The sequence below is a fragment of the Poecile atricapillus genome, chromosome 1 (genome assembly GCF_030490865.1).
Source record: "Poecile atricapillus isolate bPoeAtr1 chromosome 1, bPoeAtr1.hap1, whole genome shotgun sequence".
Lineage (NCBI taxonomy): Eukaryota > Metazoa > Chordata > Aves > Passeriformes > Paridae > Poecile > Poecile atricapillus.
The window spans coordinates 48,019,082-48,043,371 of record NC_081249.1 but is presented as its reverse complement, the minus strand read 5'-3'; the positions used below and the strand labels follow the sequence as shown (position 1 = coordinate 48,043,371).

The window sequence follows — 24,290 nt, the reverse complement described above, 5'->3', positions numbered from 1 at the left end:
TTAGCTAGAGTCAAGAGCTAAGCTCATGGGAAGGAGGTCATCCTTGTATAATAAAATACATGGGGAAAGATGGACCATTTGTCTCTCTTACATGCTGATGAAGTAACTTGCAATCTAAAGCAAAACAAAAAGCAAGTTAATGGAAGTTTTTTTATTCTAACATCCAACCTAAGAGACTGAGCCAAGAAGAAACCTTCATTTACCCAAGCAGACCTGGAAAAATGAGAAAATCCCCACGAATTACATGAAGGTACTTAAAGAAGCAGGGAAGACTGTTTTTAATCAAATCTCAATAGATATCTAGTAGAAGGATAAATGAAAAGTGCACATTTTATTACAGCTGAGGGAATATGGCACAACATTTTTCACTAGTACTTGTTCAAAATTTTAAACACATCTCACATTTCTCTCACTTGATTAGCAAAACATTTTATGGATAAGGATATTAATGGATATAGAACTTAAAGAAATTCTGCAAATTAGTTTCTGAGATTATAGATCAGACATTTACATCAAGAACCAAGTTTGGAGACCTGCGTATTCCTATTTACTTAGGAGACAGACTAATTTCATGATGGAAGTTCAGAACCTAACTTCCCTTTTCAGAAACCGCCTTTAAGTCCTGCTGTCACAGGTATTTTGACCATAAAACTCACCCTCAGAGCTGATATTTTGTTTTCTAGCTGTTTAATTTGCTGCCTTCTATTCTCTGTTTCTTACACTACTTCAGAATAAATATAACAATACACGTAACTAAGTTCAGAGAAAGGCAGAGGTAAAACAAGGGATGAGGATTATTTTTTAATGAATACAAAAATTCTAGGATTTAACAATAAAATTTCCATGCTTCAAGAAGTTAAGTCAGAAACAAAGCAACACATTATTTTGTATTGTTTGTTTTCTGGTTAAAATCTGAGAAACTAATCTCACTCATAAGCTAAGTTTCTTCTATGATATGGCATACAAACCCAAATACTTAATTCAGTTCTACCAGTTTTAACATATCTATGGGATTTTCAGATCAAAACATTGCATGGTAAAATGAGATAACAGTTTACCAATAAACATTAGTCCTGCTGTTGAGGAACAAGGGAACAAAATTTTTATTCTTTATGTGAAGAAAATTGATTTTGAAAACACAACCTATTTCCTTGCATAGATAAATCTTCTGCCTCCTTAGTCACAAAGGTATCTCAGGATATTTCAGCTACTGGGACGTATTTTGTAAATAAACTGGGAGAAGCTGGGAGGAAATATTAGATTAACTCTCGAATGTCTTGTTGAAGGTTACTCAGAATAACTTAAGAGATGTAACAACATTTTGGAAATTTGCAAACAATCTTTTTGTTCTAGACCAGGAGTTGCTACTTCACTGATCTTCAAAGTCAAACCTATTGGTAGAATAGTTGCATTTTTTTAATAAAATGAGAAGGACAGTGCTCTCCAACATACTGATTTGTGAATGTTACAATCTGATATTGCTGCAGTTAAATACATCAGGCTTTGTCAAAGGCCTTTAAGAGTTCAGTTCATTTAGCCTTGGGAACTGAAGGCTGTGACAACATGACAGCTTTTGATGATCAAGGAAGTAAACATCATGAAGGGAGAAAACCTATTTAAAACAAAGGACACCTAACTATAGATAACCTGGATGAAAAGTCAGTTTAGGCTACAAATTACATAAATGAAAAGAAAACATGGGGGGAGGTGTGGGGGGTAGGGTTATTTGGTTGGTTTTTTTTTTTGGTTTAGGGTTTTTTTTGTACAAATTTACCAGAGAAGCAGTTAGAAATATCCTACAGATTTAAGATGCATGTTGATCAGCTTACAAAACAGATAACAGATTACAACCTACCAGTACAATTATTTTCAGAACTTCACTTGACATGAAAGTCACTTTAGTGACTTCTACCCCTTCACAGACACAATACAATGAAATTTAAAAGGATTTTAGGCAAAATAATTTCAATTTTATTTTTTAACAGTATTTCAGCCATAGCTGCTGATGAATAATTTTTTTCATTTGAAAACAATTATTTTGATATTTTAGAACTCCTAGAAAAATAAAGATTTTTGTTATACATCTAAATACCAGTTTTTCTTATCAAATTATTTTTAGAAGCCTTCAATGGTCTTGGTAGATTTATATTCACTATGCTCATGTTATCGTCCACCTCCTCAAATGATGACAGCTATGGGCATTCAGAGTATAAGCAACCAATGACAATACCAAAGAGATGTATAATTCAGATTTGTAGATAATTCTATTTTTTTTAATAGATGATTGTTTGGCTGAACTTCCTCTCCCCTCACAAAAAAAATAACATGATATTCCACTGTTTTAATTGGTGATCTCTTGGTATAAATCATAAGAAGCTTTTATAACTAAATAAAGAGAAAGTATTTTGAATTATAAATGCAACAGCAGTTGTAGGTACATTTGGAAAGCAAAATCAAACCCCAGAATTCTGAAAAATCATAATAATTTGAACAATAATTCATCCATGATCTTTCAATGCCAGTTCAAAAATGGGTCTTTAATTTCAAATGAATACAGCACCTCTGTAATAAGCTGCCACAAAATACCTAGAAATAAGAATGTGTTTTTATTTACTATTTCCATTTCAGGAAAAAATATTAGCTTTCATTTTGAAATAATATATCCTCCCACCTATACACAATCAAAAGCAAAGACATTTTCTGGGTTTACAGAACGACCAGATAAAAATGGCAAAATGCAAAGGCATATACCAGTAATAGACTGCAAAATCAATTTGAGAAGTGCAACTGCAGTCGTCTTTCCCAGGTTTTTAATTATGTGTTTGTTTGCCATGGTGGCCTAATTTAGTCAAGTAGATGAGCCAACATTAAAAGCTGGTAGGAGAGGTAAGTAATCCCCAGGGTGGGCTGCTTGTGTAGAGAGTTTAAAAGCTACATGTACAGAAGCAGAAGCCAAGGCAAATTTGAGAAGGGGGTCCACATGATAAACAGTGAAAAGCCAGCAAATCAAATTTTTCACAATTAGTTGAACAACAACTGTGACAGGTTCAGCGCTTAACATTTTCATTTGTGTGCTCAAATTTGGTTATCCGTCCTCTTTTATGCAAATGTGATGTGACAGGAGAAGCTGGGAGCACTCAAGCAGGCCGATCACTCACAACAGGAGCTGGGTCTGTACAGCTGAGAGGTCTGGATTAAATGGACTGAGCGCTGATGGATAAATGACATAACCTAGGCTGAAAGCCTCATGAAGTGATTTAGAACTTCCACAAGATGATGCCCAGAATATAAATTGTACTTTATTCTCAAATGTAAAAATAGAGGAGAGAAAAACATCAGCTTCTGCTAGTAAATAGCCATACTTATAATCTAGCTAAATCCAGCATGCTTGTTGCCCACTACAATAAGGAACTTGGGAAAACTCTAATAGGTATCTCTAATAATTGCTTATACACCAGCCTTGTAACTCTACAACTCACTGTGATGTTTTTGTGCTTGCATGGGAGACTTGGAAAGCTGATTAGGCAATTAAATCATTCAGTCTACTTTGACAGATGGGAGCATAGCTGATGAAATACATGCATAGACAGAAAATATTTTCACAATGTACTTGTAAGTAATTTGGCAGCAGAAATTATCAGGTCAGAAAATTCTATCCTACTGCAGAAGGTGTAATACTTAAGGTGATATACTGTGCTAAAAGCATACTTACACATGAACAGCTAAGGGATGAATTATATGTGTAGAGCTCCTCCTCTGCCAGTTTATAGGAAACTGAAATTCTAGAGGAAGGTGTGCCAGGAAAGTATCGCAGCTTGCCTCTTTGACTACACCACTGCATTATTGTTAGGTTAATTTTCAAGACTGTTTTAATACTCAGAGATTGTTCAAGAGACCTCCAAACCTTACCGATGATAGGAAAGTTTAAATAAAATCATCTATTTGAATTTCAGCTTGGAGACTACCATTAATTTTCTTTAATAATATTTCATCTAACTCTGTATCTCAAGACCACCACATATTTTACACCTTTCATTAAATCCATTAATTACTATGGTCTACAAAATTTTAATTGTTAATTGCCATTTATTTGTCGATTAGCTAAAGTACTAGGACTTTTATTTTTTTAGTACCCATTCCCTCTTTCAGTTAGTGACATCATCCTCTAGAGAGGATGGATTCCTTGCACAACATTGTTGACAATTGTAACTGCTTTTAAAAAGAACAGGTTTTCCTTAAGGTCCCTACATCTACCAGTGGAATCAAATCATATCACCTACTGTTGGACTAAGCTTGGCAACTCAGACATCCGAACCGGGGAAACAAACAGGTCCAGCATACATCACAGGTACTGGAACCCTGTTGTGCGTTCCACGCTATTACGCTGTTAGGCCATAACACCTCAGATCAACTATCCCAAGACAGACCATTTCCACAGAGAACATGGATATGGTTGTCCTGTTTTAAAGCCTAATAGTGTGTGTGAAACTTGCTCCACGCCAGTTGGCCTCAGCGTCAGAGAAAGTCCCAGCCATATTTAATTTACTAGTATTTATGTAGACCAGGAGGCTGAGTACCAACATTCCGACAGGGAACAAGACACTGAAATAAACTATGTCTCTGGTGAGTTCCACTAAAAGCAAAAGCTACGAAGACATGCTGAAATGTGATAGTGCTGGATACACAGCAACTAAACCACAGCATTACTGCATGACATAAAGTTATTTGGAAGCCACCACAGTCTACCACCTTGCAAGATATTTAGGCAAGTTGCTACAGGCCGAAGTTGGTGTTGCAAGTACATACATAGGCTTTTCTCGCCATTGATTTGGTTGTTGAGGCGGAAGAAAAATTCAGAAGGTCCTAGGATATCCACATCGATCTAAAATACCATTTAAAATTCATGCAGCGGGTTCCTAACACATTGTTCCCATAACCACTAAACAATACTAAACAGAGCAGTTAGAGAAGACTATTCATTCTTTGTTCAGACATTTGGAGGAAAACAAAATGCTGAGATCTTCAAAAGCAAATGTGTATTTTTGCAAACAGTATATATGGTATTTGGGAATATTTTAAGAGAGCTGCATGTGGATCCATGGAGATAAAAGTAGATAATTACTTTTCACTGTGATTTCTGGACTCCAATAAAGACCGAAGATTACAGTCTACCTTTCCTTTCACATAAATATTTTAATTTTGAATGGTTCTGACTATCTTATTTTCGAAAGCAGACATCAAAAGCATACACAACTTCTCTCACACAAGATAGTACTAGGGATGGCTCCTAACACTTTTAAAGTTCAGAACAGTAACAAAACAGTTCAGAGAAAGATGGTCATGACAAGACTACTAATTGAGCAGCTGGAAAGAGAAAGGAGTTAGACACTGAAATTCTTTGCACTGCAAAGTGTCCACTTTGAAGGTTTTAATTGACACAAGCTCCTGTTAATGTAACCATGAGTTTAGACCAGTACCTTTCATCTTTCTACCTTACTCTGCAGCCATGATAATGAAAGAGGATTCCCTCCTTCCACGACAGTAACTCAACATCATGCAATTTCCCACCTGATATGATGATAGTTGCTCATGTAACTGCTTCCTAATTTGTTCACTCAAGCAACAGGTTAAACAGTTTAAAAAACAGGGAAGTTCCATTACCTGACTTGTTGATATTATCCTACCTAATTTGGGTTGAACATAAAAACACCCACTGATTGGAACAGTAGTCTTTCGAAAGAGTAACTGACTGTTGACACAACATACTCCACAGGGACTCATAACAAGGAACACTAAATTCTGCAATCACTAAGCCATGAAAAGGTAATCACTAAAGTGAAGCTTCTCTTTACTTTGAGATATCTTGGATGATACTCTAAAGGTCCAGATGGAAGCCTCTGTGGAAGAACTAGATGGAATCAGTATTTCCTGGCCCTGTTCTCTGGATTTAGCAGAATTTCCTGAATCTTTTACAGCATGGCTTGTCTGCAACAAACTAGGCTACCCACAGGTATGGTAGATTGCAGGAAAGGAAACCTGTACATAAACAACTGCTTGGCCAAGAACTTGAAACCTCAGCTTCCATCTGCCTCAGCACCTCCTTCTAGAATTTTAATACTGGTAGTTTATTTCACCAACATCCAACAAATTTAAACAAAGCCAGCCTTTCTACCAACTAACCTAATTTCAAGTCCTACAGTGCATCCCTACATCCCTATGCTTACTCTGTTTTCTTCCCACCTGCTGGGTTCCCCAGCTAAGGTCCCTAAATGCTGTCAGAATTGCCTTTGTTCCCTGCCAATGGTTTAGCTTTTCTACATAGATCCATTAAAGAAAATGATCTCTTCCTGCTCCAACCTAGCCTCAGGGCTGCTTCATCCAGCTGGCAAAGCTGAGTTCTCCTAGGAAGTGCAAGTGCAAACACAGTGGCTCTGCTGCACAATGGTGAGTAGAGGAGGAAACCCTGCTGCTGCTGCATTAGCCCTGCACTAGCATATGACAGGCTGTGTCACTCAGCCTTTGACACAAAGCTACCGTACTCGCAATAAGCTAAATAAAGGTCCTAAAAGTCAGACAAAAATATTTCAAGGTTTCTCATACCTCTTTTGGAGATGATCCTCGACTGATCTGAGACTGCCTTCCCATCATCAGAATCACTGAAGGATATGCCAAAGCGAGTCGTAACTCCTACAGCAAAGTCCCTGTTTGTAAGGTTATTAAGAAAACAAATGGGTCCAGAGAGTCAGCTCAAATGCAGGGCCATGCAGCTTTCAATTTAGTGAGTCAGGCTGAAGCACGTGAAGCAGGTTCTGTGCTTGTCCTGAGTCCAGTGCAAACTGCAAGGCTTCTGCTCTCAACTGCTCTCCTGATCTGTGGAAGCACTTCAGCTTCCACATTCTGCTCACTTAAGGTTTTAATAAAATGTTTTGTCCTGGCTCCTCTACACAAGAGGAAGAGAAGAGACAAACTAAGAGTTGAAGCCAAACATACATAACCAAGAAGGGCACTGTGGGTGTGGGTTTTATCAGTGAATGTAGCATGGCTTGAAACAGAATCATGGGATGAAGAGGTCTACTGATCTCACCTCCTCACTCCCATCCCAGCATCCCCCACCAGTAACAAGTCGTCTGGTAGATTAGGAAGGTAATTCATTTGTAGTATCCCATTTTCAAAGCATAGCCCAGTTCCTCAATTTCTACATTATCACTCAAATACCTGCTGTGTCAAGTACAGAGGATGGCAGGAGTGACCAGCCAGGGTCCTCTCTGATGCTGTCACAGAACAAGACTATTTATGAGAACATTTTTCACAACTTAGTCCTGGCCATCAAAGAGTTAATACCACTTTATCTAGAAAATGAATTCTTGAAAAACACTATAAAATTCAACAGTGGGCAGAAATTATTTCACAGAAAGATTCAAATGCTAAAACCTAGCTCAGTATTTGTTAGTTCAGGGTGACTCCAGAGAGTAATTCATAAGCTTCTAAATTAATATTTTTAAGGAGGTCATAAAATGTGAACTTTAGTAACTGCTACAGCCAATCAAGGTGCCATCAATCTTGCCTTAGACTAGTAACACACTAGTAATTACCTACTCAAATTACTTTAAAAGTTTAACAAAAGCTTATCTACAGATAGTATTGTAGCTTGATATAACGCCATCTTAAAAATAGTAGCATACTGAATTCTCCTGGTTAATCTTTTAGTTATTTCAGATTCCAATTTCTGTAACTTAATCTCTGTTTTCCTGGTAAGCTGTCTTCAAAAAATTCAATACATAACAGATTTGCAGAGAAGAGCCAGTAAAGAGCAAAGACCTCAGTATTTTTACTAGAGAAAGGATTACAGAAAACAAGGATGGAAAAGAAATAGTACTTACTTTAAATTCACTTGAAAGGATATTTGAAGACAGTTCAACACAGAAACTGAAGAAATAATATATTTAAAATTATTTTAATATTCAAGACATTGGAACTTAAGTGAAGACATGCAAATAATATTATGGGAATTCACCAATATAAAATGGCACATACAGAGAGAACTAACCTGCTGAAACTTAACAAAGTGTAGAAAGGCTTACATTCCTTAATTTTTCCTTATATATTGACAGCAAAAACTGCTCTATATTGTTCTGTTGTACTGCCAATATCCTATATTACTTTTAGTAGAAAACTTACTTTGTAATTCAGGTCAGGCAGTAAGTCTGCTGACCAACACTTTGCTTATTCCACCACAAGGCTACAGCTATTGCTTTTTGCTCTTCCATCTCACATTTTTCAGTAACAGAATACTATCACAGATAAATTTGGCTATATCACATTAATACCTCTGAATACATAATACACAAGATGTTGCTTCTGGGAACAAAGAATTCCAAATCCTAAACAAGAAAAGGTCATTTTGCAAAGTAACTGATGAAATTTTACCACTGGAAAAAAAACCCCAAACAAAACCACTACCACCACCCCCCTCACGCCCCCCTCCCCCCCCAAAAAAAACCAAAACAAGCCCCCACACCCAAAAGCAAACCAAATAACAAAAAATGAACAAACAAACAAAAACTCCAGCAAAACCAACAAAGAAACAAAACAAAAATCCAACAGAAGTACTTGTAGGACCACCAGAGTCCAAGTGTCTGAATAGTGGAAACAAACATTCACCAATTACTGACTTAGTATTTTAAAAGTAGACAGATTACCCCACAGATACTGAATGTGTACTCTTGGATGTAACAGAAAAATCCGATTTTTAATCTCTCTATGGAAAGATTAACCCATTTAATATGTGTTCAAGTACATAAGCATGTTATGTTATGATTCCATATCCAGGTGCATTTCATTACTAGAACAATGCATGGAAGCAAAGTTTTCAAGTACGAGCAGGTAACATTTGCCTTCATTGTAAGAACTTATTTGAAAGATGGTCAAGATTTCAATTATTCAGGTATAGAAAGTCCACCTTTCTGAACATCTATATAAAATTCTATGCTATAGGAAAGTTTTCTAAACCTGCTCACTTGCTGCTTACTGGATATTTCAATTTTTGTGTTCTTGATAAAAATTTGAATTCTACTTAACCTTATTTTTTTGCCTAATACATGCAGGATGGTACAACCAATAGGCAAGTTTTGAAAACAGCACCAATGAAGAAGTTGGAGATTATAGAATTGTGCAAATAACTAAATAGTATCCAAACACTCCTCTCTGTTTTCTAAGGTAAAGTATTACCACAGAGAAAGTAGACAGAAAAATATAATTAAAAACTGTATTAAAATATTCTCTGATTTCCTATTTAATGGGTAGAAAGATCACATGAGGGATGTATCATTTTAAACATTACCTAACACCTCTCTGAGAGCAGCAGTGGATAAATGTTAATAATCTATCAGATCTGAATGCAAAGAAATAATTATGATAAATAAAACCAATTAATTTTTACAACCAGAATTCTTCTCACAATCACTTCTGGTAAGTAAGGTTTCCATCTTTAGGTTATTTCGAAGATACTGACTCCTTGGAAGACTTGCAGCATTTTGTGATGTTTATCCACAGGTGCTGATCCAGCAGCCCCTTCAAGAGAAAAGGAGAACATAAAATAATCTCCACATAACTGATATTATGAGTAAGGAGTGTAACAAAATCTGGTGCCTCAGTAGTTTTTGACATTGCACTAATGACCAAAAGGAAATAGAAAACACAGAATGAGTCACATACATGTCCTGCATGGTGTTGGCCTATATATGATTCATGTGCACAGGCACTACACTCTCAGAGTTCCAAGTGTTCCACTGCACACTCGGTATTCAGTGCATGGCCTACCAGCTTCCTGGTGCACCCAGGCAAGATAGTGAGAGACAGTGAATGGGTGTACAAGGATGAGCAAGTATTCCATATCATAGCTGAAAAATTGTTTCATTTAATTACAGTGCACCAGTTGGTGGAGCTACAGTAGTAACTGAGGTATTTGAGTCTACCATAAAGCAAATACAATCAGCTACAGCGGTGAAATTTATTCAAATTGTGTTATTCTGGTAATTTCTTTTGGAGTTTGTATGAAAACCCAGTGTTGTGTGCCATTTCTGTCCACCTCCACTTTTCCGCAATCAGTTTTAGCTTTCCCCATTCCAGAGCACAAACACATGTTTAAAAGATTCTTATAAAAACCTTTTGACAAATAGGATGAAGCTTCCCAAGTTTTCTGTAAGTTCGAGTGCAATCTATCAAACCTAATTCAACTCCCAGAGCAGAAAAGGCAACAGATACATGCCTCTTGCAACACAGAAACATTCTTCTGTTTTATTCAGATTTAAACACCTGGAGTCATGTTTTATCATTGGTACCTAAATCCAGAGAGATACTTTGTTTCAGTTCACACAAATAGAATTTCTGCTGACATAGTAGAGATGTATACAGGTTTTTGCAAGAAATGCAAATATTAGCATGAGAACTGAAACAGGAAAAATATGACTGAAGTGTTAAAATGGGAGCACTTCCCAGCTTTTGTTTCACTTGTGTAGCCATAGTGCCCTCTAGCAGCCGAAAGAGAAAGTACAAGGCTTTATCTCGTTTAAAAAAAAAAAATTAAAACCACATATGAAATCAGAAGTGCTTTTGGTTTTGTTTTTGTTTTTTTTTAAGCAGAGAAAGGACAGTTTGCAAATGAGAGGAAGAACATTTCTTCATGTTAAAATAAGGTACTTTAATGGAAAGGGCACTTCTCTTGGCTTTTATGCAGCAGAGCTCTGCAGAACTGGGAAACTATAAAAATGAGGAGTTTTACCCTAAAGTAAAACCTTTAGTAGATCTCAGCTACACTACACGTGCATTAGCAACATGCACCTGACTTCAGGAAGAGAGCATAGATTTGTACATGTATAGATCAACACACATTTTTGTGAGGTCATTTTTTTTAAATCTTTGACTCGAATGTCTTTATTGCACATAATTTTGTGCAAGACAAAGAATAAATTATAACCTTAAAAACCTAAAAAACTTTTATCATTTCCCCAGAGATTAAATTATTGGTTAGAGAAGAGTTCATATGCCTTAGAGCTGGGACATATCTGGTCTGGCTGCAGACCATCACAAAAACAGTTTTGAGAAGCTAGTGGGTTTTTTTTAAGAAAATTTTTACCCATCAAATTACTACCAAAAAGTTTATGTGCATCTGCAATGCAGAAAAATAATAGTGCAAAAAGGCTATTTTACCCTCTCTGTATCCAAGAGGTCAAAATGAAACAAACAGGTTTCATGCAACTGTAGATGTTTTTCAGAAAAATGGTTTCTGAAGCATGTATGTCCCAAACATTTTTCTTCCATTTGCTTATAGGGAAATATAAAATCCAGTTCATCAACTAGGCCAGACAGATTTGCTAAATATGGTATTCCAGTCGTTGGCAGAGACAAGTGAGAAACTCATTTAGTCTGTTCTGCTAACAGAATTGGAAGAATCTTGGAATTTAAGAATTAAAACTATAATATAAAAATTACTACAATATACCACAGCGTCAGATGAGATGATTTTCAAAGACATCAACTGGTCTCAGGATTACAAGCTTACTGTAAGAAGAAGAAAAAAATGTTAATCTTCACTCAAACCAAGAACAAAGTACAGTAACTCAGATAAGTTTTAGCATTAACACATACAGGGGGATTTTAAAAATAATTAGGAAAAAGAGTTGGTATGGGTGGTTTAGGTGGTATGTTCTTGAAATTCTTCTCATTAGAGTTCTCATTAGATTTTAAGATAATTCAAATAAAGATTGAAATCATCAAAATCTATTTTTGTTGCAAGTATTTTTGATGTCCTCAGAGTTAAAACGCAGCTCAGAATAAAACATGCAGAGGCATATTTAAATAAAAATTAATTATTTTATAAGACTACAGTATTTAGGTACCTGTGTAACAAGCACACTAGTGCATTTATAAAGGTCTACACTGGCCTCTTTACACTGAGTCCACAAAAAGTAAAGGTCCATCTTCCCAAAGGAATTTACATCTATATTGGCTCATCTGAGAAAGACGAAGCTCTTTCTTTTATCTTGATCAAGAACTTTGTCTGACTTAAAAGGTTCATTTGAAAGCAAACAAGTGCTATAAACCCATCAACACAGTAAGATACAGCTCCAGTCAGAACAGCATGATGAACAATAAATTTATTTCAAATTTCACTTGTTTTCCCAGAAAACCCTCAAACTTCAGTTATTTGTTCCAGTTGCTCTAATCTTTTCATTGTAACTTACCGTCCTAGCTGCAATAAAAGGTAAGTAACACAGGATTAAATCTGACTATATCTTCACTAGTTGGAACGTAAAAAAATCCTAGTTGAATTAGAGTAAATTGAAGTGTTTCACTGAAGGTCTCTACCCATTTTATATTACTTAGTTCATTTGTACAAGTGTAGTGCATGACTGGTCTTAAGAAAAGGAAAAATATGAATAGTACTGGCCCTAAGTGTTGCTTCAAAGAGATATTCTTGTTAATTTACTGTTTTGCAGAGTTTGTAATATAGTCTGAATTACTGATTCTTTAAATGTTTTGAAGTTCAACCAAATGTAGTTTTAAATATTGCCATTGAATGGCATGTCAACTCACATCTTACTCCAGCCCTATAGCATTCAAGTGGAAAATAAAATACCTTCTTAAATGTTACTTTTTATTCCATGGAAATTTTGAAAAGCTGTCTTGAAGAAAACCAAGCCAGCAGGATGTTTGGTTTGTGAATTGAAACAAGGATGCAGCTCCAGGTGACAAAAGATTTCACTGTAAGCTATGTTAATAAGGATCTGACTGAAGTGACAAGTGTTGGCTAAGGTAGTAGCAAAATGATGGTGGAGAGCAGAGCTAGACATGGAAGACAGAGCAAGCCAACAAGAAATCACATGACAAAAATAATTTTAGAATGACAGGAATCTGTATAGAATCTGTACAGACTGCAACTGGGACAGGTTCCTTATGTCAAATGACATACAACCACAGATAGGTTTTGACTGGGGCTGGTTTTAAAGTGAGAATAAACCAAGCCATTCTGATCCAGGTGTTTTTCAGAATGTCACAAGGTACCAGCAGGAAAAAAACACACACCAGTAGGAAGTTTGCAGAAGGAAGGTGATAAAAAGAATTTTAAAAGGTTTCCTCCCTTACCAGGAGAGCAGGGTGCAAAGCTTCAATGAAATGAATCTTGGATGGATGCATTATCAGGCTGAAGTCAAAACAAGCCGGCAAACTTGGAACAAAATTTTTCAAAATTATATAATACAGCAATTTCAGATGATTTGTACAAAGCTTCTATGTAAAAAAACAAACCTGTAGCTGCCTTAGCTTGTGTTGAGTGACTGCAGTAAAAAGGCAGGTTTGAGCAGCAAAGCATGCCACACAAACACTTTATGGAATATGGACAGCGTTTTCCTGTGCTGTACCTGTTCTGTAAGACAACACAGAAAATCTCCACCTTATGAACTGTCAATTTGGCACCCTTCAAATGTACTAAATTAATTAAGGAAGTAGGAAAGCTTGTTCTTCATTCAGTGAATTAGAACAGCTCATTCAGAGCACTGGATAGAAAGGTTCTTAAAATATTTTATTTTGCCCGAAATTCAGTGTAAAAGGAAATCAATTTCCCAAATACAATTCCTTATGGCAAAATTTAGAACTAGTGTAACAAGCATGGCAGTCAATTGTGACATTTCAATGTGAAACTAGGACTGTACAAAAATTTAAGTGCATGTTTTTTGCAACAAGATATGCATACACATCAGGACAGAGGGGAAAACAAACCCAAATCAAAAGCACAACAAAAAAAAACCCAAACCAGGATCCAGTTCTTAAAATCCATTCAAATAATTGGAAAGCACGAACAAAAATTCTACAGCTGGGGCCCTTCTCTCTAAAATGCTACTACTTCTACTTTCTTCCATTCCTACTTTGGAATTGAAAAAAAAGGACAGGGACATGACTAATACCAGTTCTCCCTCTTTCCAGAAAAAGACAAAAACATGGACTACAGAAAACACACTATTAACTGAAGCACTATCACAAAAATCCAAGAATATTCCAAGTTGGAAGGGATCCACAAGGATCACTGAATCCAACACTTAAGTGAATGTCGGTACAGGCTCATATCCATCTACTTGATAAATAAAACAGTGGTTTTATGATGCACTCATTAATGGATTAACAGGGGGGGAAAGAAAATGCTAAATCAAAGCAACACCCCACCCACTCCCTTCATAACAAAAATAAAACCCGAGACTTTACTATTTAACAAATAGGTTTCCTTTTGAAACCAGTCCAGCAAAATGCCACTAAATGGAAACAAAAACAAGTCTCTCTGAGAGGTCCTTTATTGCAAAGGGGTAGGCAGTTCCCCTTCCTAAAAAGCAACTTCAGACCTCACATACCAGAAAGACCTGCTAGAAAGAGCCAATGAAGATTTTCTGTGGAGTACACTAACAGTTTCTGTATTTTTGAATGGCGAATATGTGCTATAGTGTAAACTTAGGATTTTCGAAGTGTTACTTTTAAAATGAAAAAATGTAATCATAAAAACACAGGAATATTAAAAAAATGCATTAGTTGTGTACTCAAGTTTTTAGAATAATACCAAGCATCCAGATTCTCCTCACATATTTTTCTAAATTATATTTCAGTGCTGCATGTTATTTTTGTGGTATCAAATTTTCTTCTAGAGTTGCACAGTGCAGAGATATAAAAAAATTCCTTACTGTTGGAGTATTATTCTGTTTAAGATTTGACTTGCATTACTTAAAATTCAGAACATCCAGAAGTTTTTATGCAGAGTACACCATATGTTAATGTAGATAAAACACGATTGAGATTGGTTTTATATACTCAGTATTGTTTAAGTGTAAGTGATAGTGATTCAAGCTCCTTTTGTGAACATGGGGGTGGGGGTTGCCATTTGGAATGGTCTTGTCTCTTTTTTTTTTTTCTTTTTTTTTTCTTTTTTTTTTTTTTTCATCATGAAGGACCATTGCCTTAGCTTTTTTGGTTATTGCTTTTTTTTTCTTTTTCTTTTTTTTTTTAAGACCATTCCATTTCTTTATTTTTTTAACATCTTAAAGTCATAAGGACTTATATGCAAAGCAGTCATACACTTTATCATTAAAACCCATAGGTAAAATACGTACACAAATCCAACAAAAGGCTAGTACATAGTAAAGCCTAAGCATACTACTATGCAATATTATGAATACATAACTTTAGAGACTTCGGTTTAGTACTGTTATCTATTCATTTCTGAAAACATTCACAAAGATTTTAAATGCAAATTTTCATTCCGTATCTGGAATAGAACAAAAATTATCTATGTTATAACAACTTTTGGTCATTTGTGTTTGACCAATTCAGTAAATTACAAAGAACCCAAAGAATTCTGTAACTTTCTGTAGAACTATGTAATAAAAACATTGCATATGTTCCTAGTATGATGTCTTTAGCAATCATTTACTGAAATGTAACTCAAACATCAATCTCTCAAAATGTATAACCGACCAGCTGCTTTTTAATCTATATCTGAATCCAACTTCATCACAAAACCCCTTTTAATACAAAGATGCAGAAGTACATTAGGTAATACTAATGCAACACAGGTGCAGTTCTAGCATTGTCGTTGATCAGTTGAATCATCTTCTCCATGAACGAGATTCATTCTCCTCTTCCTCTTCATCATCATCTTGAAGCAGTGAGTCATCCACCAAAGATTCTTCCTGAAACTTTAAGAGAAAAATATGATTACAGTTCTATCAGAAAATGTTAAAAATCAAAAGGCAAAATACAAATGGCACTTGCACTATAATAAAGAATAAAACTTAATTGTGAATATGTAAACATTAATGCTTTCAAGAAAGTACACTGGATGTGTATGTCTTATATATATATATTACTAAATGGCAAATTAAACTTTTTTCTTTTCAACAGAATTCAAGATGACCATGACACATGCACCTCATCCTTAAATATCTCTTCTAATTCTTCAGAGTATCATTCATGTCCAAACTGCTATGTTCCCATGAAACTTAATATGCTATACTGAAAATTAACACTATCAAAAAGGTTGAATCTGGGTTTTTTTGATTTTGACCGCTTAATCAAGATTGAAAGCAACATAAAAATTTAAACAACTGAGGCAGGGAGACAGGTATTTAGAGAAATTCAGACAAACAGGATATTTTTAATTCTGTTCCATAACAACATAGTAGCCTGATAGAATTAAAAGCCTTTGACTATAAGTGGCTTTAATTTCTATCTACATATAGACACAGATGTCTATAAACAGTCTATATAACCTATCCTATCTTGGAAATGTTTCGACGATCACAACTAACACTAAGCAAATTCTGCCACAGCTAAAGAAAGGACTAAAACACAAGGAATTCTTTCCCTATCAAAACTGCGCAGCTGTTAGCAAATGTGTTCTTTCTTGCTAATTCTTTGTGTCTAAGGAATTGTAGGTTTTTTGCAACAGTATTTCCAAATTCAGCAAGAGGTGTGAAGGTTTGCAAAATTATGAAGTCTTTTGAGAGAGAAGAGGCTCTAGGCTGAAGAAAGCCTAGAACTAAGTCTTCTCTCTTTCCAGAAGGCTCTTTTACAAGAGGGAGAAAGTATCTTCATTACTCTTGCATATGGAAGGAATGGTTTCAAAATAAGCTCTGTTGACACCTGACCCATCTGTCAATGTATGCCTGATCCTAACTAAAAAACAGAAGCTTTCTGAGGACTTAGATCCTTTCCTGGTATTCCCTGATGTTCAGTGAGATAAAATACAGCAGTGCAACAGTCAAAGAGGAGGAGTCCTGGGCAGTGCACAGGGCAGAACTCTACAGAGCACAAAACTGAGTGGTAGTAGAGATGATCAAAAAGCCAGGCTTCCATACAGGGGAACAACTATAGGGAGAGAAAATAACTGAGAGAAGTATGACAGTGTCTCTATATATTATGCATCTTAAAGAAAGTGAAGAGAGAACATTTAGGTGGCAGATCCAATAGAACAATACTTATTCAGGGTTACTTATTCAGACATAGTTAAACAGTAGCGTTCCCTGTTACAGGACATTACATATGTTATTCAGATTCCAAAGAAACCAAATAAATTAATACCATAAACACATGTCAACGCCATTCAACTACAAAGACACCACATTTCTGACTCAGAGGTCCCTGAACTGCAAATCCCTGATGATTAAAAGCTTATCTCTACTTACACATTTTATACTCTTGCTAGGGATCAGTCGTTGACTCAGCAGAGTCAACTCTTCTGTTAGGCAACCAGGTGTAGAACATAAGGCATCTATGAAGACCAGATGCTTTTTATAATTAGCTGGCTACTCACCAGGGATTTTCTACAGTGCTTAAGCGCAAAAGACTTTCCTCTTATTTGACGAAGTTGGGACTGGGAACTTTGTTTCATTATTAAGAATCTCACTCAGCTGAATTATATAGCTCTTTTTATTTCTCCATTTTTTGAGACAAAGTACTCAGTCTTATTCAAGTCTTAACACTGCTACTTTCTCTAGCACAGTACTCAGCTGAACTAACATGGCACGTATAGCTATGGAATAATGAAGAAAACTTTTTTCATGTGTTTACAATAGCTGCTATAAAACAAATTAAGTAAGTAGCAAGCAGACAAAACCAATGAACAGCTAAGGTTTGGATCCAAGTTCAATTCCTAAGTATTCTCCACAGGAATAATTAGCTAAGGCAGTTAAAAGGCATATGTCTCTGTAGTTCACCTACCAATGAATCTGTACTTTCCTTCCTTTACTCTGCTGAAATGTTTTCATATCCCTGCATGCCCCTCCTTCATTACACAAAAAGTCTCAAGTGAAGTGGTTACTCAGGGAGACCTCTCAATAATGCAGATTCTTTGCATCAACATACTGCTGTTGATCTTCCCAGGCAACACATCCCTGAAGGAGATGTGACAAAAAACCTAAAATGCTCCAAAGATTCCACAATATAGTTTCTTGTTCACTCACACCTCATGACAACACTGAAGGTTTGTGTACATGGGGAAAGTTGCACTCAGTAAACTGGAATGCACAAATGTCTAACATGAGAGGTACCTATCTTCAACTGGCACATAAAAACAAATTAGCATTTTTGGAGACAGGGAGCCAACAGACAAAGTGGCTTTCTTCAGGAAAAAAAACAGAAAGTGAACACCACCAAATAACAGAAAACTAACCAAATTTGGTTGTATCAAGGCAAACTTGTGAAGCTGCTTCGGTGGTAGATCCACCAAAATGCCACACAAAAAAGATACAGACAAAATATTGTCATCAAGTAAGTCCAGGTACACTTGCACTTTAACTTTTCTATGCCATATATGTGGATACAGTTATCTGACAGTATATAAGTCTGGAAAAAGATTGTTTGACTTTATCCCCAGGTGACTTTTCTGAATTCACAAACATAGGTATTTGAGTGTAATGAGTTAGACTGCATCAATACATATTGTCCTACTACTTCTACATTAACTAATTAGGATTCTTTGCACAGGGCTTTAGAATCTTTCATGTATCATGATGAAGACTAACACTCAGCAAGAGTACTTTATATATCTGAATGAAGTCAGAAAATGCTCTGAATTATTCCTTCACCTGTATCCTCCATGACATTATCTATAAAGGAAAATTAGAGTCTGAAATATGATCCTCTAAGAAATTAGTGCCAAAAGCAGATAGCACAAACCCATGTCTTGGAAAAAATCCTCAATCTCTCTTATGCAAGTTCAAACCTGTGCCTTCCATTTTCTAGATATATCCCCGAAAGTTTTTTGCTATGTAAGAAATTAAACATTTCTGCAAGGAAAAACAAAGTATATAGACTTTCAACACCCTAAACCCCAAGAAAGATACAGAAATCTACTTTCTGATATCAAAATATGAGTTAGATTAAAAAATACAAGTATGAATCCACAGATAAATTTTCTTTTTTAAAAAGTGGTATTACTTAATCTTAAAAAAAAAAAATTAAAATAAAAAATAAAGAAAAAGCAAGCTTACTTCTTCTTCATCAGGTTCAGCCTCCTCTGTTTCAACAGCTGACATACTAGCAACAGGCTTGTTCCATGCCAACTTTAGCTCTTGTCCTTTGAAACGAGACCCATGAATTGCAGCCTAAAACAAGTTTAACTATCTTAGTTACATGTGACTTTACAAAACAAAGTCTAAGTTGTAATATGTTCATACTGAAGTGCTGTTACTAGGTTAAATGAAACAACTTCATTCACTGCACATGGAATTCATACATCCTTTGAGGAAAATGATGAAAATACATTTAGGAGAAAATAAGCTTGGAAAGCTATGAATCATTTGGTAATGTGGGTAACACACTGAACCAATACCTTCCTGTTTTTTAGTATTATTTTGCAGGGTTCCTCACCTTTCAAAGACAGACACAAAACTGTTAATTCATAACTTACTGGAAGAAGTAAGACATGGCACAAATTATTTAACATATTTTTAAAAACCCAACAACCAAACAACTGCAAAAAAGTCCCTTTGTGATTACAATTTAATCTACTGGAAAACGTTCCACTTCCTGTAAAGCTGTTGTAATTGAAATGTAAAAATTTTTAACTTATGGGATATTCATGTCTTTCTAAGTACCAGTTGCATTAAGTGGCTGCTTTGGAAATAGTATGTTCAAATTAAAGTAACATGAATGAGCATAAATCAGCGTTAGCAACATTCCGAAATAACCGTCATGGTCACAAAAGATTTATAGTACAATCTGAAAGTACAGCATAATGTGAAATGTAGAAACAATTACATGTTCAATGACATCTGAACATGAATTGTGTGATATTAAAGTCCCCAGGTATAAATTTTAAATCTGTACATATAAATTTATGATAAATTTAAAAGAGTCTATGCTTATTAAAATGCAGCTCAGGAGCTTTTTGTCCATGGTCTCATCACAATGTCACACAACTAGAATTTTTAAAAGTACTTAGATGTGACATTTAGGTCCAGAAATAACTTGTACTCTTTGGAAGAAATTACTACTACATAAAAATGCAACATTTTACAATAGGGAACCTTCCTCTTCCTTCTAGGCTAGAACATATATGATCATAAAGCCTAGGCCTATTTTCATTTTAGAAGGTAAAATATTAGCTGCATTTACTTCACAACTTTCCTCAGCAGAGGTTTTTTAATGATTACCTTCTACAACTTCTCAAACTGCCAGCTTTAAAGCTTTAGTTGTAAACACAGACATTCCAATGGAAATATATTTAATATGTAAGAATATCTTAAAGAAAATACAAATTTTCCTAGATTTGATTGAACCCAGTTTTAATAAAATCTTCCCTTAAAAATGAAGCTGAAATTAGACACCAAGTTTAATCAAACACAAAAGTGACAAACGTTTCAATGCTTACAAGAACATGGACATCTCAAACATTGATAATTAATCCTGATCCAGACCCTTGCAGTGAATCATACTCCGTTTGGTAGAAGTAAAGACTTTTATTTATATACTTTACTTCTATATAGAAGTAAAGAGTTATTATTTGGATAGTCCACAAAAACAGGTTATTTATTGTTCTAGGCAACCTATTTTTCTTTTCAGGGAAGCAGAACTTTCTCTCCACACTTAAGAGTATTTCATGTGCAAACAACAATGCCGAAGAACATGAAACTGCAAAAGGAAGTACCCAATACCAGGAAGCATCAAAACTAAAATCCCAACTTTATTTCAATTCATTTATGTATATACTAATTACAGAAGCTTTCATCATCAAACAGGATTTTTGTTCACTGTTGAAGTATGTTCCTTCAGCACAGGTGTACAATACTGTTTTTCCCCTATCAGTCAGTATACACCATTAATTGTACCTCCTTTTCTATGGAATAAATACTATCTCCATACAGTTAGTGCTCATCATTACTATAGCTAAGAGTTTCACAAACAAAACAGAATTCTGTATTTTTGTAAAATATCTTTGGCACATGGATATCAAAATATCTAACTATAAATGATACCCTAAGTGTTCAAAACTATTGTCTCCAGCAGTTAATTTGCATTGTAAATAACAGTTATTTCTGTCAAATCACCTTAGTGGTATCTCAAGATGAAAAAGAGAACAGTCTGGCCAGTTATGAAAACTGTGCTCAGGTAAACTCCACAAGGTAAAATTTGTGCAAAATAGAAACTTAAAATGAAATCTTTCCATACAACCATACTGCAAATATGAACCCATTCTTTCTGTAGTCCCTACTATTTTAAAGAATATTCCATCCCAACAGTGACACAAGGATTTAAAAAAAAAAAAAATATCATTTGCAGAACAACCATATTCATTAATTTGTTCAAGATGTCGTAATATATTGTACGCCTATACCATGGACCAAGTAAGGCAGGAGTCCTGCTGATACAAATGTACTAAGTTCTAACGAACCATATGTAATGATACTGAATTATAACGTAAGTCAACTCTGGATTTTAGTTTCTAGAAGTTACGTCTGCAATTCTATGCTTCTGTAATTTCATAAATCTCTAAAAACATGCTAAAAAAAAAGGGAAAAAAGCATCAGATCAAATCTCATTTACATTACCACAGGCTTTCAGACAAAGGTAAACCAAACTGATCCCAAACCAAATATAGTCCTGATTCTGCAGGATGTCAGTGAAATTCCAGGTAGACTATGAGGTTACCAAATCAGGTAAAAAAACCTGGCAATTAAATGAAGATAAACCAAGACATCTAAATATCAATTCCTAAGTCTTTCTCTTAATATCCCTCTTACATCCTGCACTTCGGTTTGCTGTAATTTCCTAAGTATTTCAGTACTATACAGTTCTGACAGTTCTTTTTTGTTTAATTTAAACTTTTGTGTCAGCAGTTTTAAAATAGCTATTAGTATTACATTTAATCAAATACAGAAGGGTAACAAACAAAGTATTTGAATGCTACAGTGTATTTTCAAGAAAGATTATACTCACAGCTTCAGCTTCTGCTCTTGTTTTAAAAGTAATCACCGCATGGAGAGAAGAGTCATCTATCTGGCAATCTTCAATTTCACCGTATTGCTTTTGATAAACAAACAAACAAAAAAAGTTTAGTAAAACAGTTCTCCCACCTCTAAAAATAAAGTCCTAAATCAAATGCCCTCAATAAAAAAGCAGAAAATTAGAACAGTGTGTATTTCACAGTCTTAATGCCAGAGTACTTGTCCTAGCCAAGAATACAGTTACTTGTACTTGCATTGCTAAAACACCAAAGTGCTCTTGTCTCTGGATTTTCCAATTCCTATAGGTATGAAGTAAAACCATGACAGAAATGTGCTGCTCTGCTTCAGTATTTCTGTTCTGATTAGAAAGGTCTTGAAATGATTCCATTAACTTATTATGAAACATTTTCACAGAAATTTCTTGGAGTCAGGAGCTATAGAAAAAGTTTGAAAACTCAACTGTATTTCAGCATCTTAATAACATGACCTATCTATTCCTGTAATGACCATGATGGTACTGCTATCTTTGCTGCTGCTGCCATCACTGTAAGCTGCAAAGACCAAGAAAAAACCACATCTGTGCAAGAGGACTGCAATGCTGATGTGCACAGGGTTGTGGTATCATATCACAGGAACAGAAATAACAGCTCAAAGAATTTCCAATGGAATTTGGAGCAAGTTTAAAGCAGCAAGCTTGCAATCTGCAAAATTAAAAATTTATTTTTTTCTCAGCCTTGTCCAACTAACACAGTGAATGGAATTGTATTTGTTCATGTTACTAAGTTTCTTTTTGATTAACATTTTGGCTTGTTAAAGATACTAAGTTTCGTTTAAAAAGCCAGACCAGTCGTGCTTGATTTTTTTTTTTTTTTTTTTTTTTTAAAAAAAGCTTGCATGACTGCCTGACAGGAAATATTAAGTACACTGACTGAAGTAGAAATTAGTGGACTAACTGGTTCCTGGACTTCTCTATTCAGAGAGGACCACTGCAATTAAATGTTAGGGGAAAAAAACCCACACAAACAAAGGGGAAGGTGGAACAGATAGAGATTCACATGATATACTTAGCATTCATTCCACGAAATAAACAAATTTGCTTTTACTATAGTCTTTTTTAAAATGGAGGGTGTTTTTATAAATTTAAGTTGATTTTTAACTATTATATTTACAAAGAAAAATCTGCTAAAAAGTATGCGTGCCAGTTTATCATGTTTTAGACTGAAAATAGAAAAAAAAAGTAGAAAAATATCTGACTTCTTAAGCTTAAGTACATGATTAGACAAATACTTGGATGCCTTTTCAAGATCTACAAATAATTGAACAATTTTCACTCTGACTTAAATTCAGAAAGTTGGGCAAAAGCACTGAAAATGTTTGAAGAAAATTTTCATTACACACTTGTTAAGATACTTCAACAAAGACAAACAGACTTCAGGTACTGAAAGTTTGACAATAAATCTATCTTGGTTCTCACCATCCCTTCAGTTATTTTATCTTTCTGTACCTAAAAAATTGTAAAAACTTTACATATATCCTAAGCAAATAAATATTACAAGCTGTTTTTCTTTGTAAGAATAAAAGAAAAGCCTTCTAAACACCATGTGATTACAGCTATAACTAGTTGAAGCAACAGTGTATTTTTCCTGTTTTACCTTTTCCTAAAGCATCCTCTGCATATCATGCTAAAGATTCATTCCTACATAATATTTCCAGATGAACTGAATCAGGAGAAAACAAGTCATTCAATGCAAGGATGTTATGCAAAGGTGGAAAAAAAAAAAAAGTGCAATTTGATATACCGCAAAATGAGGCAGGAGATCTTCCCTGTCGCTTTCGGTAAACGCAGAGATTTCCAGTGCCCTGGGCCGATGATCCACCACCGCGTGCACAGGAACTCCTCTGCCTCTGCCCCGGCCCCGTATTCCTCTGCCTCTGCTACGCGATGCACCCCGGCCTCTCGCATGAACCCCTCTACCACGAACTGAGGAGAGAATCCCTCGCTTGGCAGCCTAAGATGTTTACACATACATATTAGTAGATTAAAATTCACAATCTACATATTTAGACAGAATTTACAAACATATTCTTATGTTTCCTAAAAACACATCCTCAAGAAATCCCCAGAAAGAGCAGCTTGCAGGTATTAAAATAACAGAAGGTGAACATTTAAATAGCATTCAAAAGCTAATTAACTAAAGGTTAATCATTACCAGATAATAATAGGATGGAAAGAGGAAACAGGAACCAGGTATCAAAAGCACCCTTATCTGTGAAGATAAACTCCTCACAGCAACTGCTGTACAACTC

The 24,290-nt window shown here is 35.2% G+C and overlaps 1 protein-coding gene across 3 annotated transcripts in view; it reads right to left on the bottom strand.

The window, feature by feature from the left end:
- Positions 1 to 14,903: 14,903 nt before the first annotated feature.
- RBM26 (RNA binding motif protein 26) overlaps positions 14,904 to 24,290 on the bottom strand; it is a 50,553-nt gene continuing 41,166 nt past the window's right edge. For all 3 annotated transcript variants that reach the window (XM_058836157.1, XM_058836174.1, XM_058836164.1), the window contains 4 exons: positions 23,783 to 23,992; positions 21,976 to 22,062; positions 19,029 to 19,142; positions 14,904 to 15,734 (listed from right to left, as the gene is read on the bottom strand). In XM_058836157.1, the coding sequence (XP_058692140.1) occupies positions 15,645 to 15,734; positions 19,029 to 19,142; positions 21,976 to 22,062; positions 23,783 to 23,992 (501 nt within the window). In that variant the 3' untranslated portion in view covers positions 14,904 to 15,644. The remainder of the gene's footprint in view (positions 15,735 to 19,028; positions 19,143 to 21,975; positions 22,063 to 23,782; positions 23,993 to 24,290) is intronic.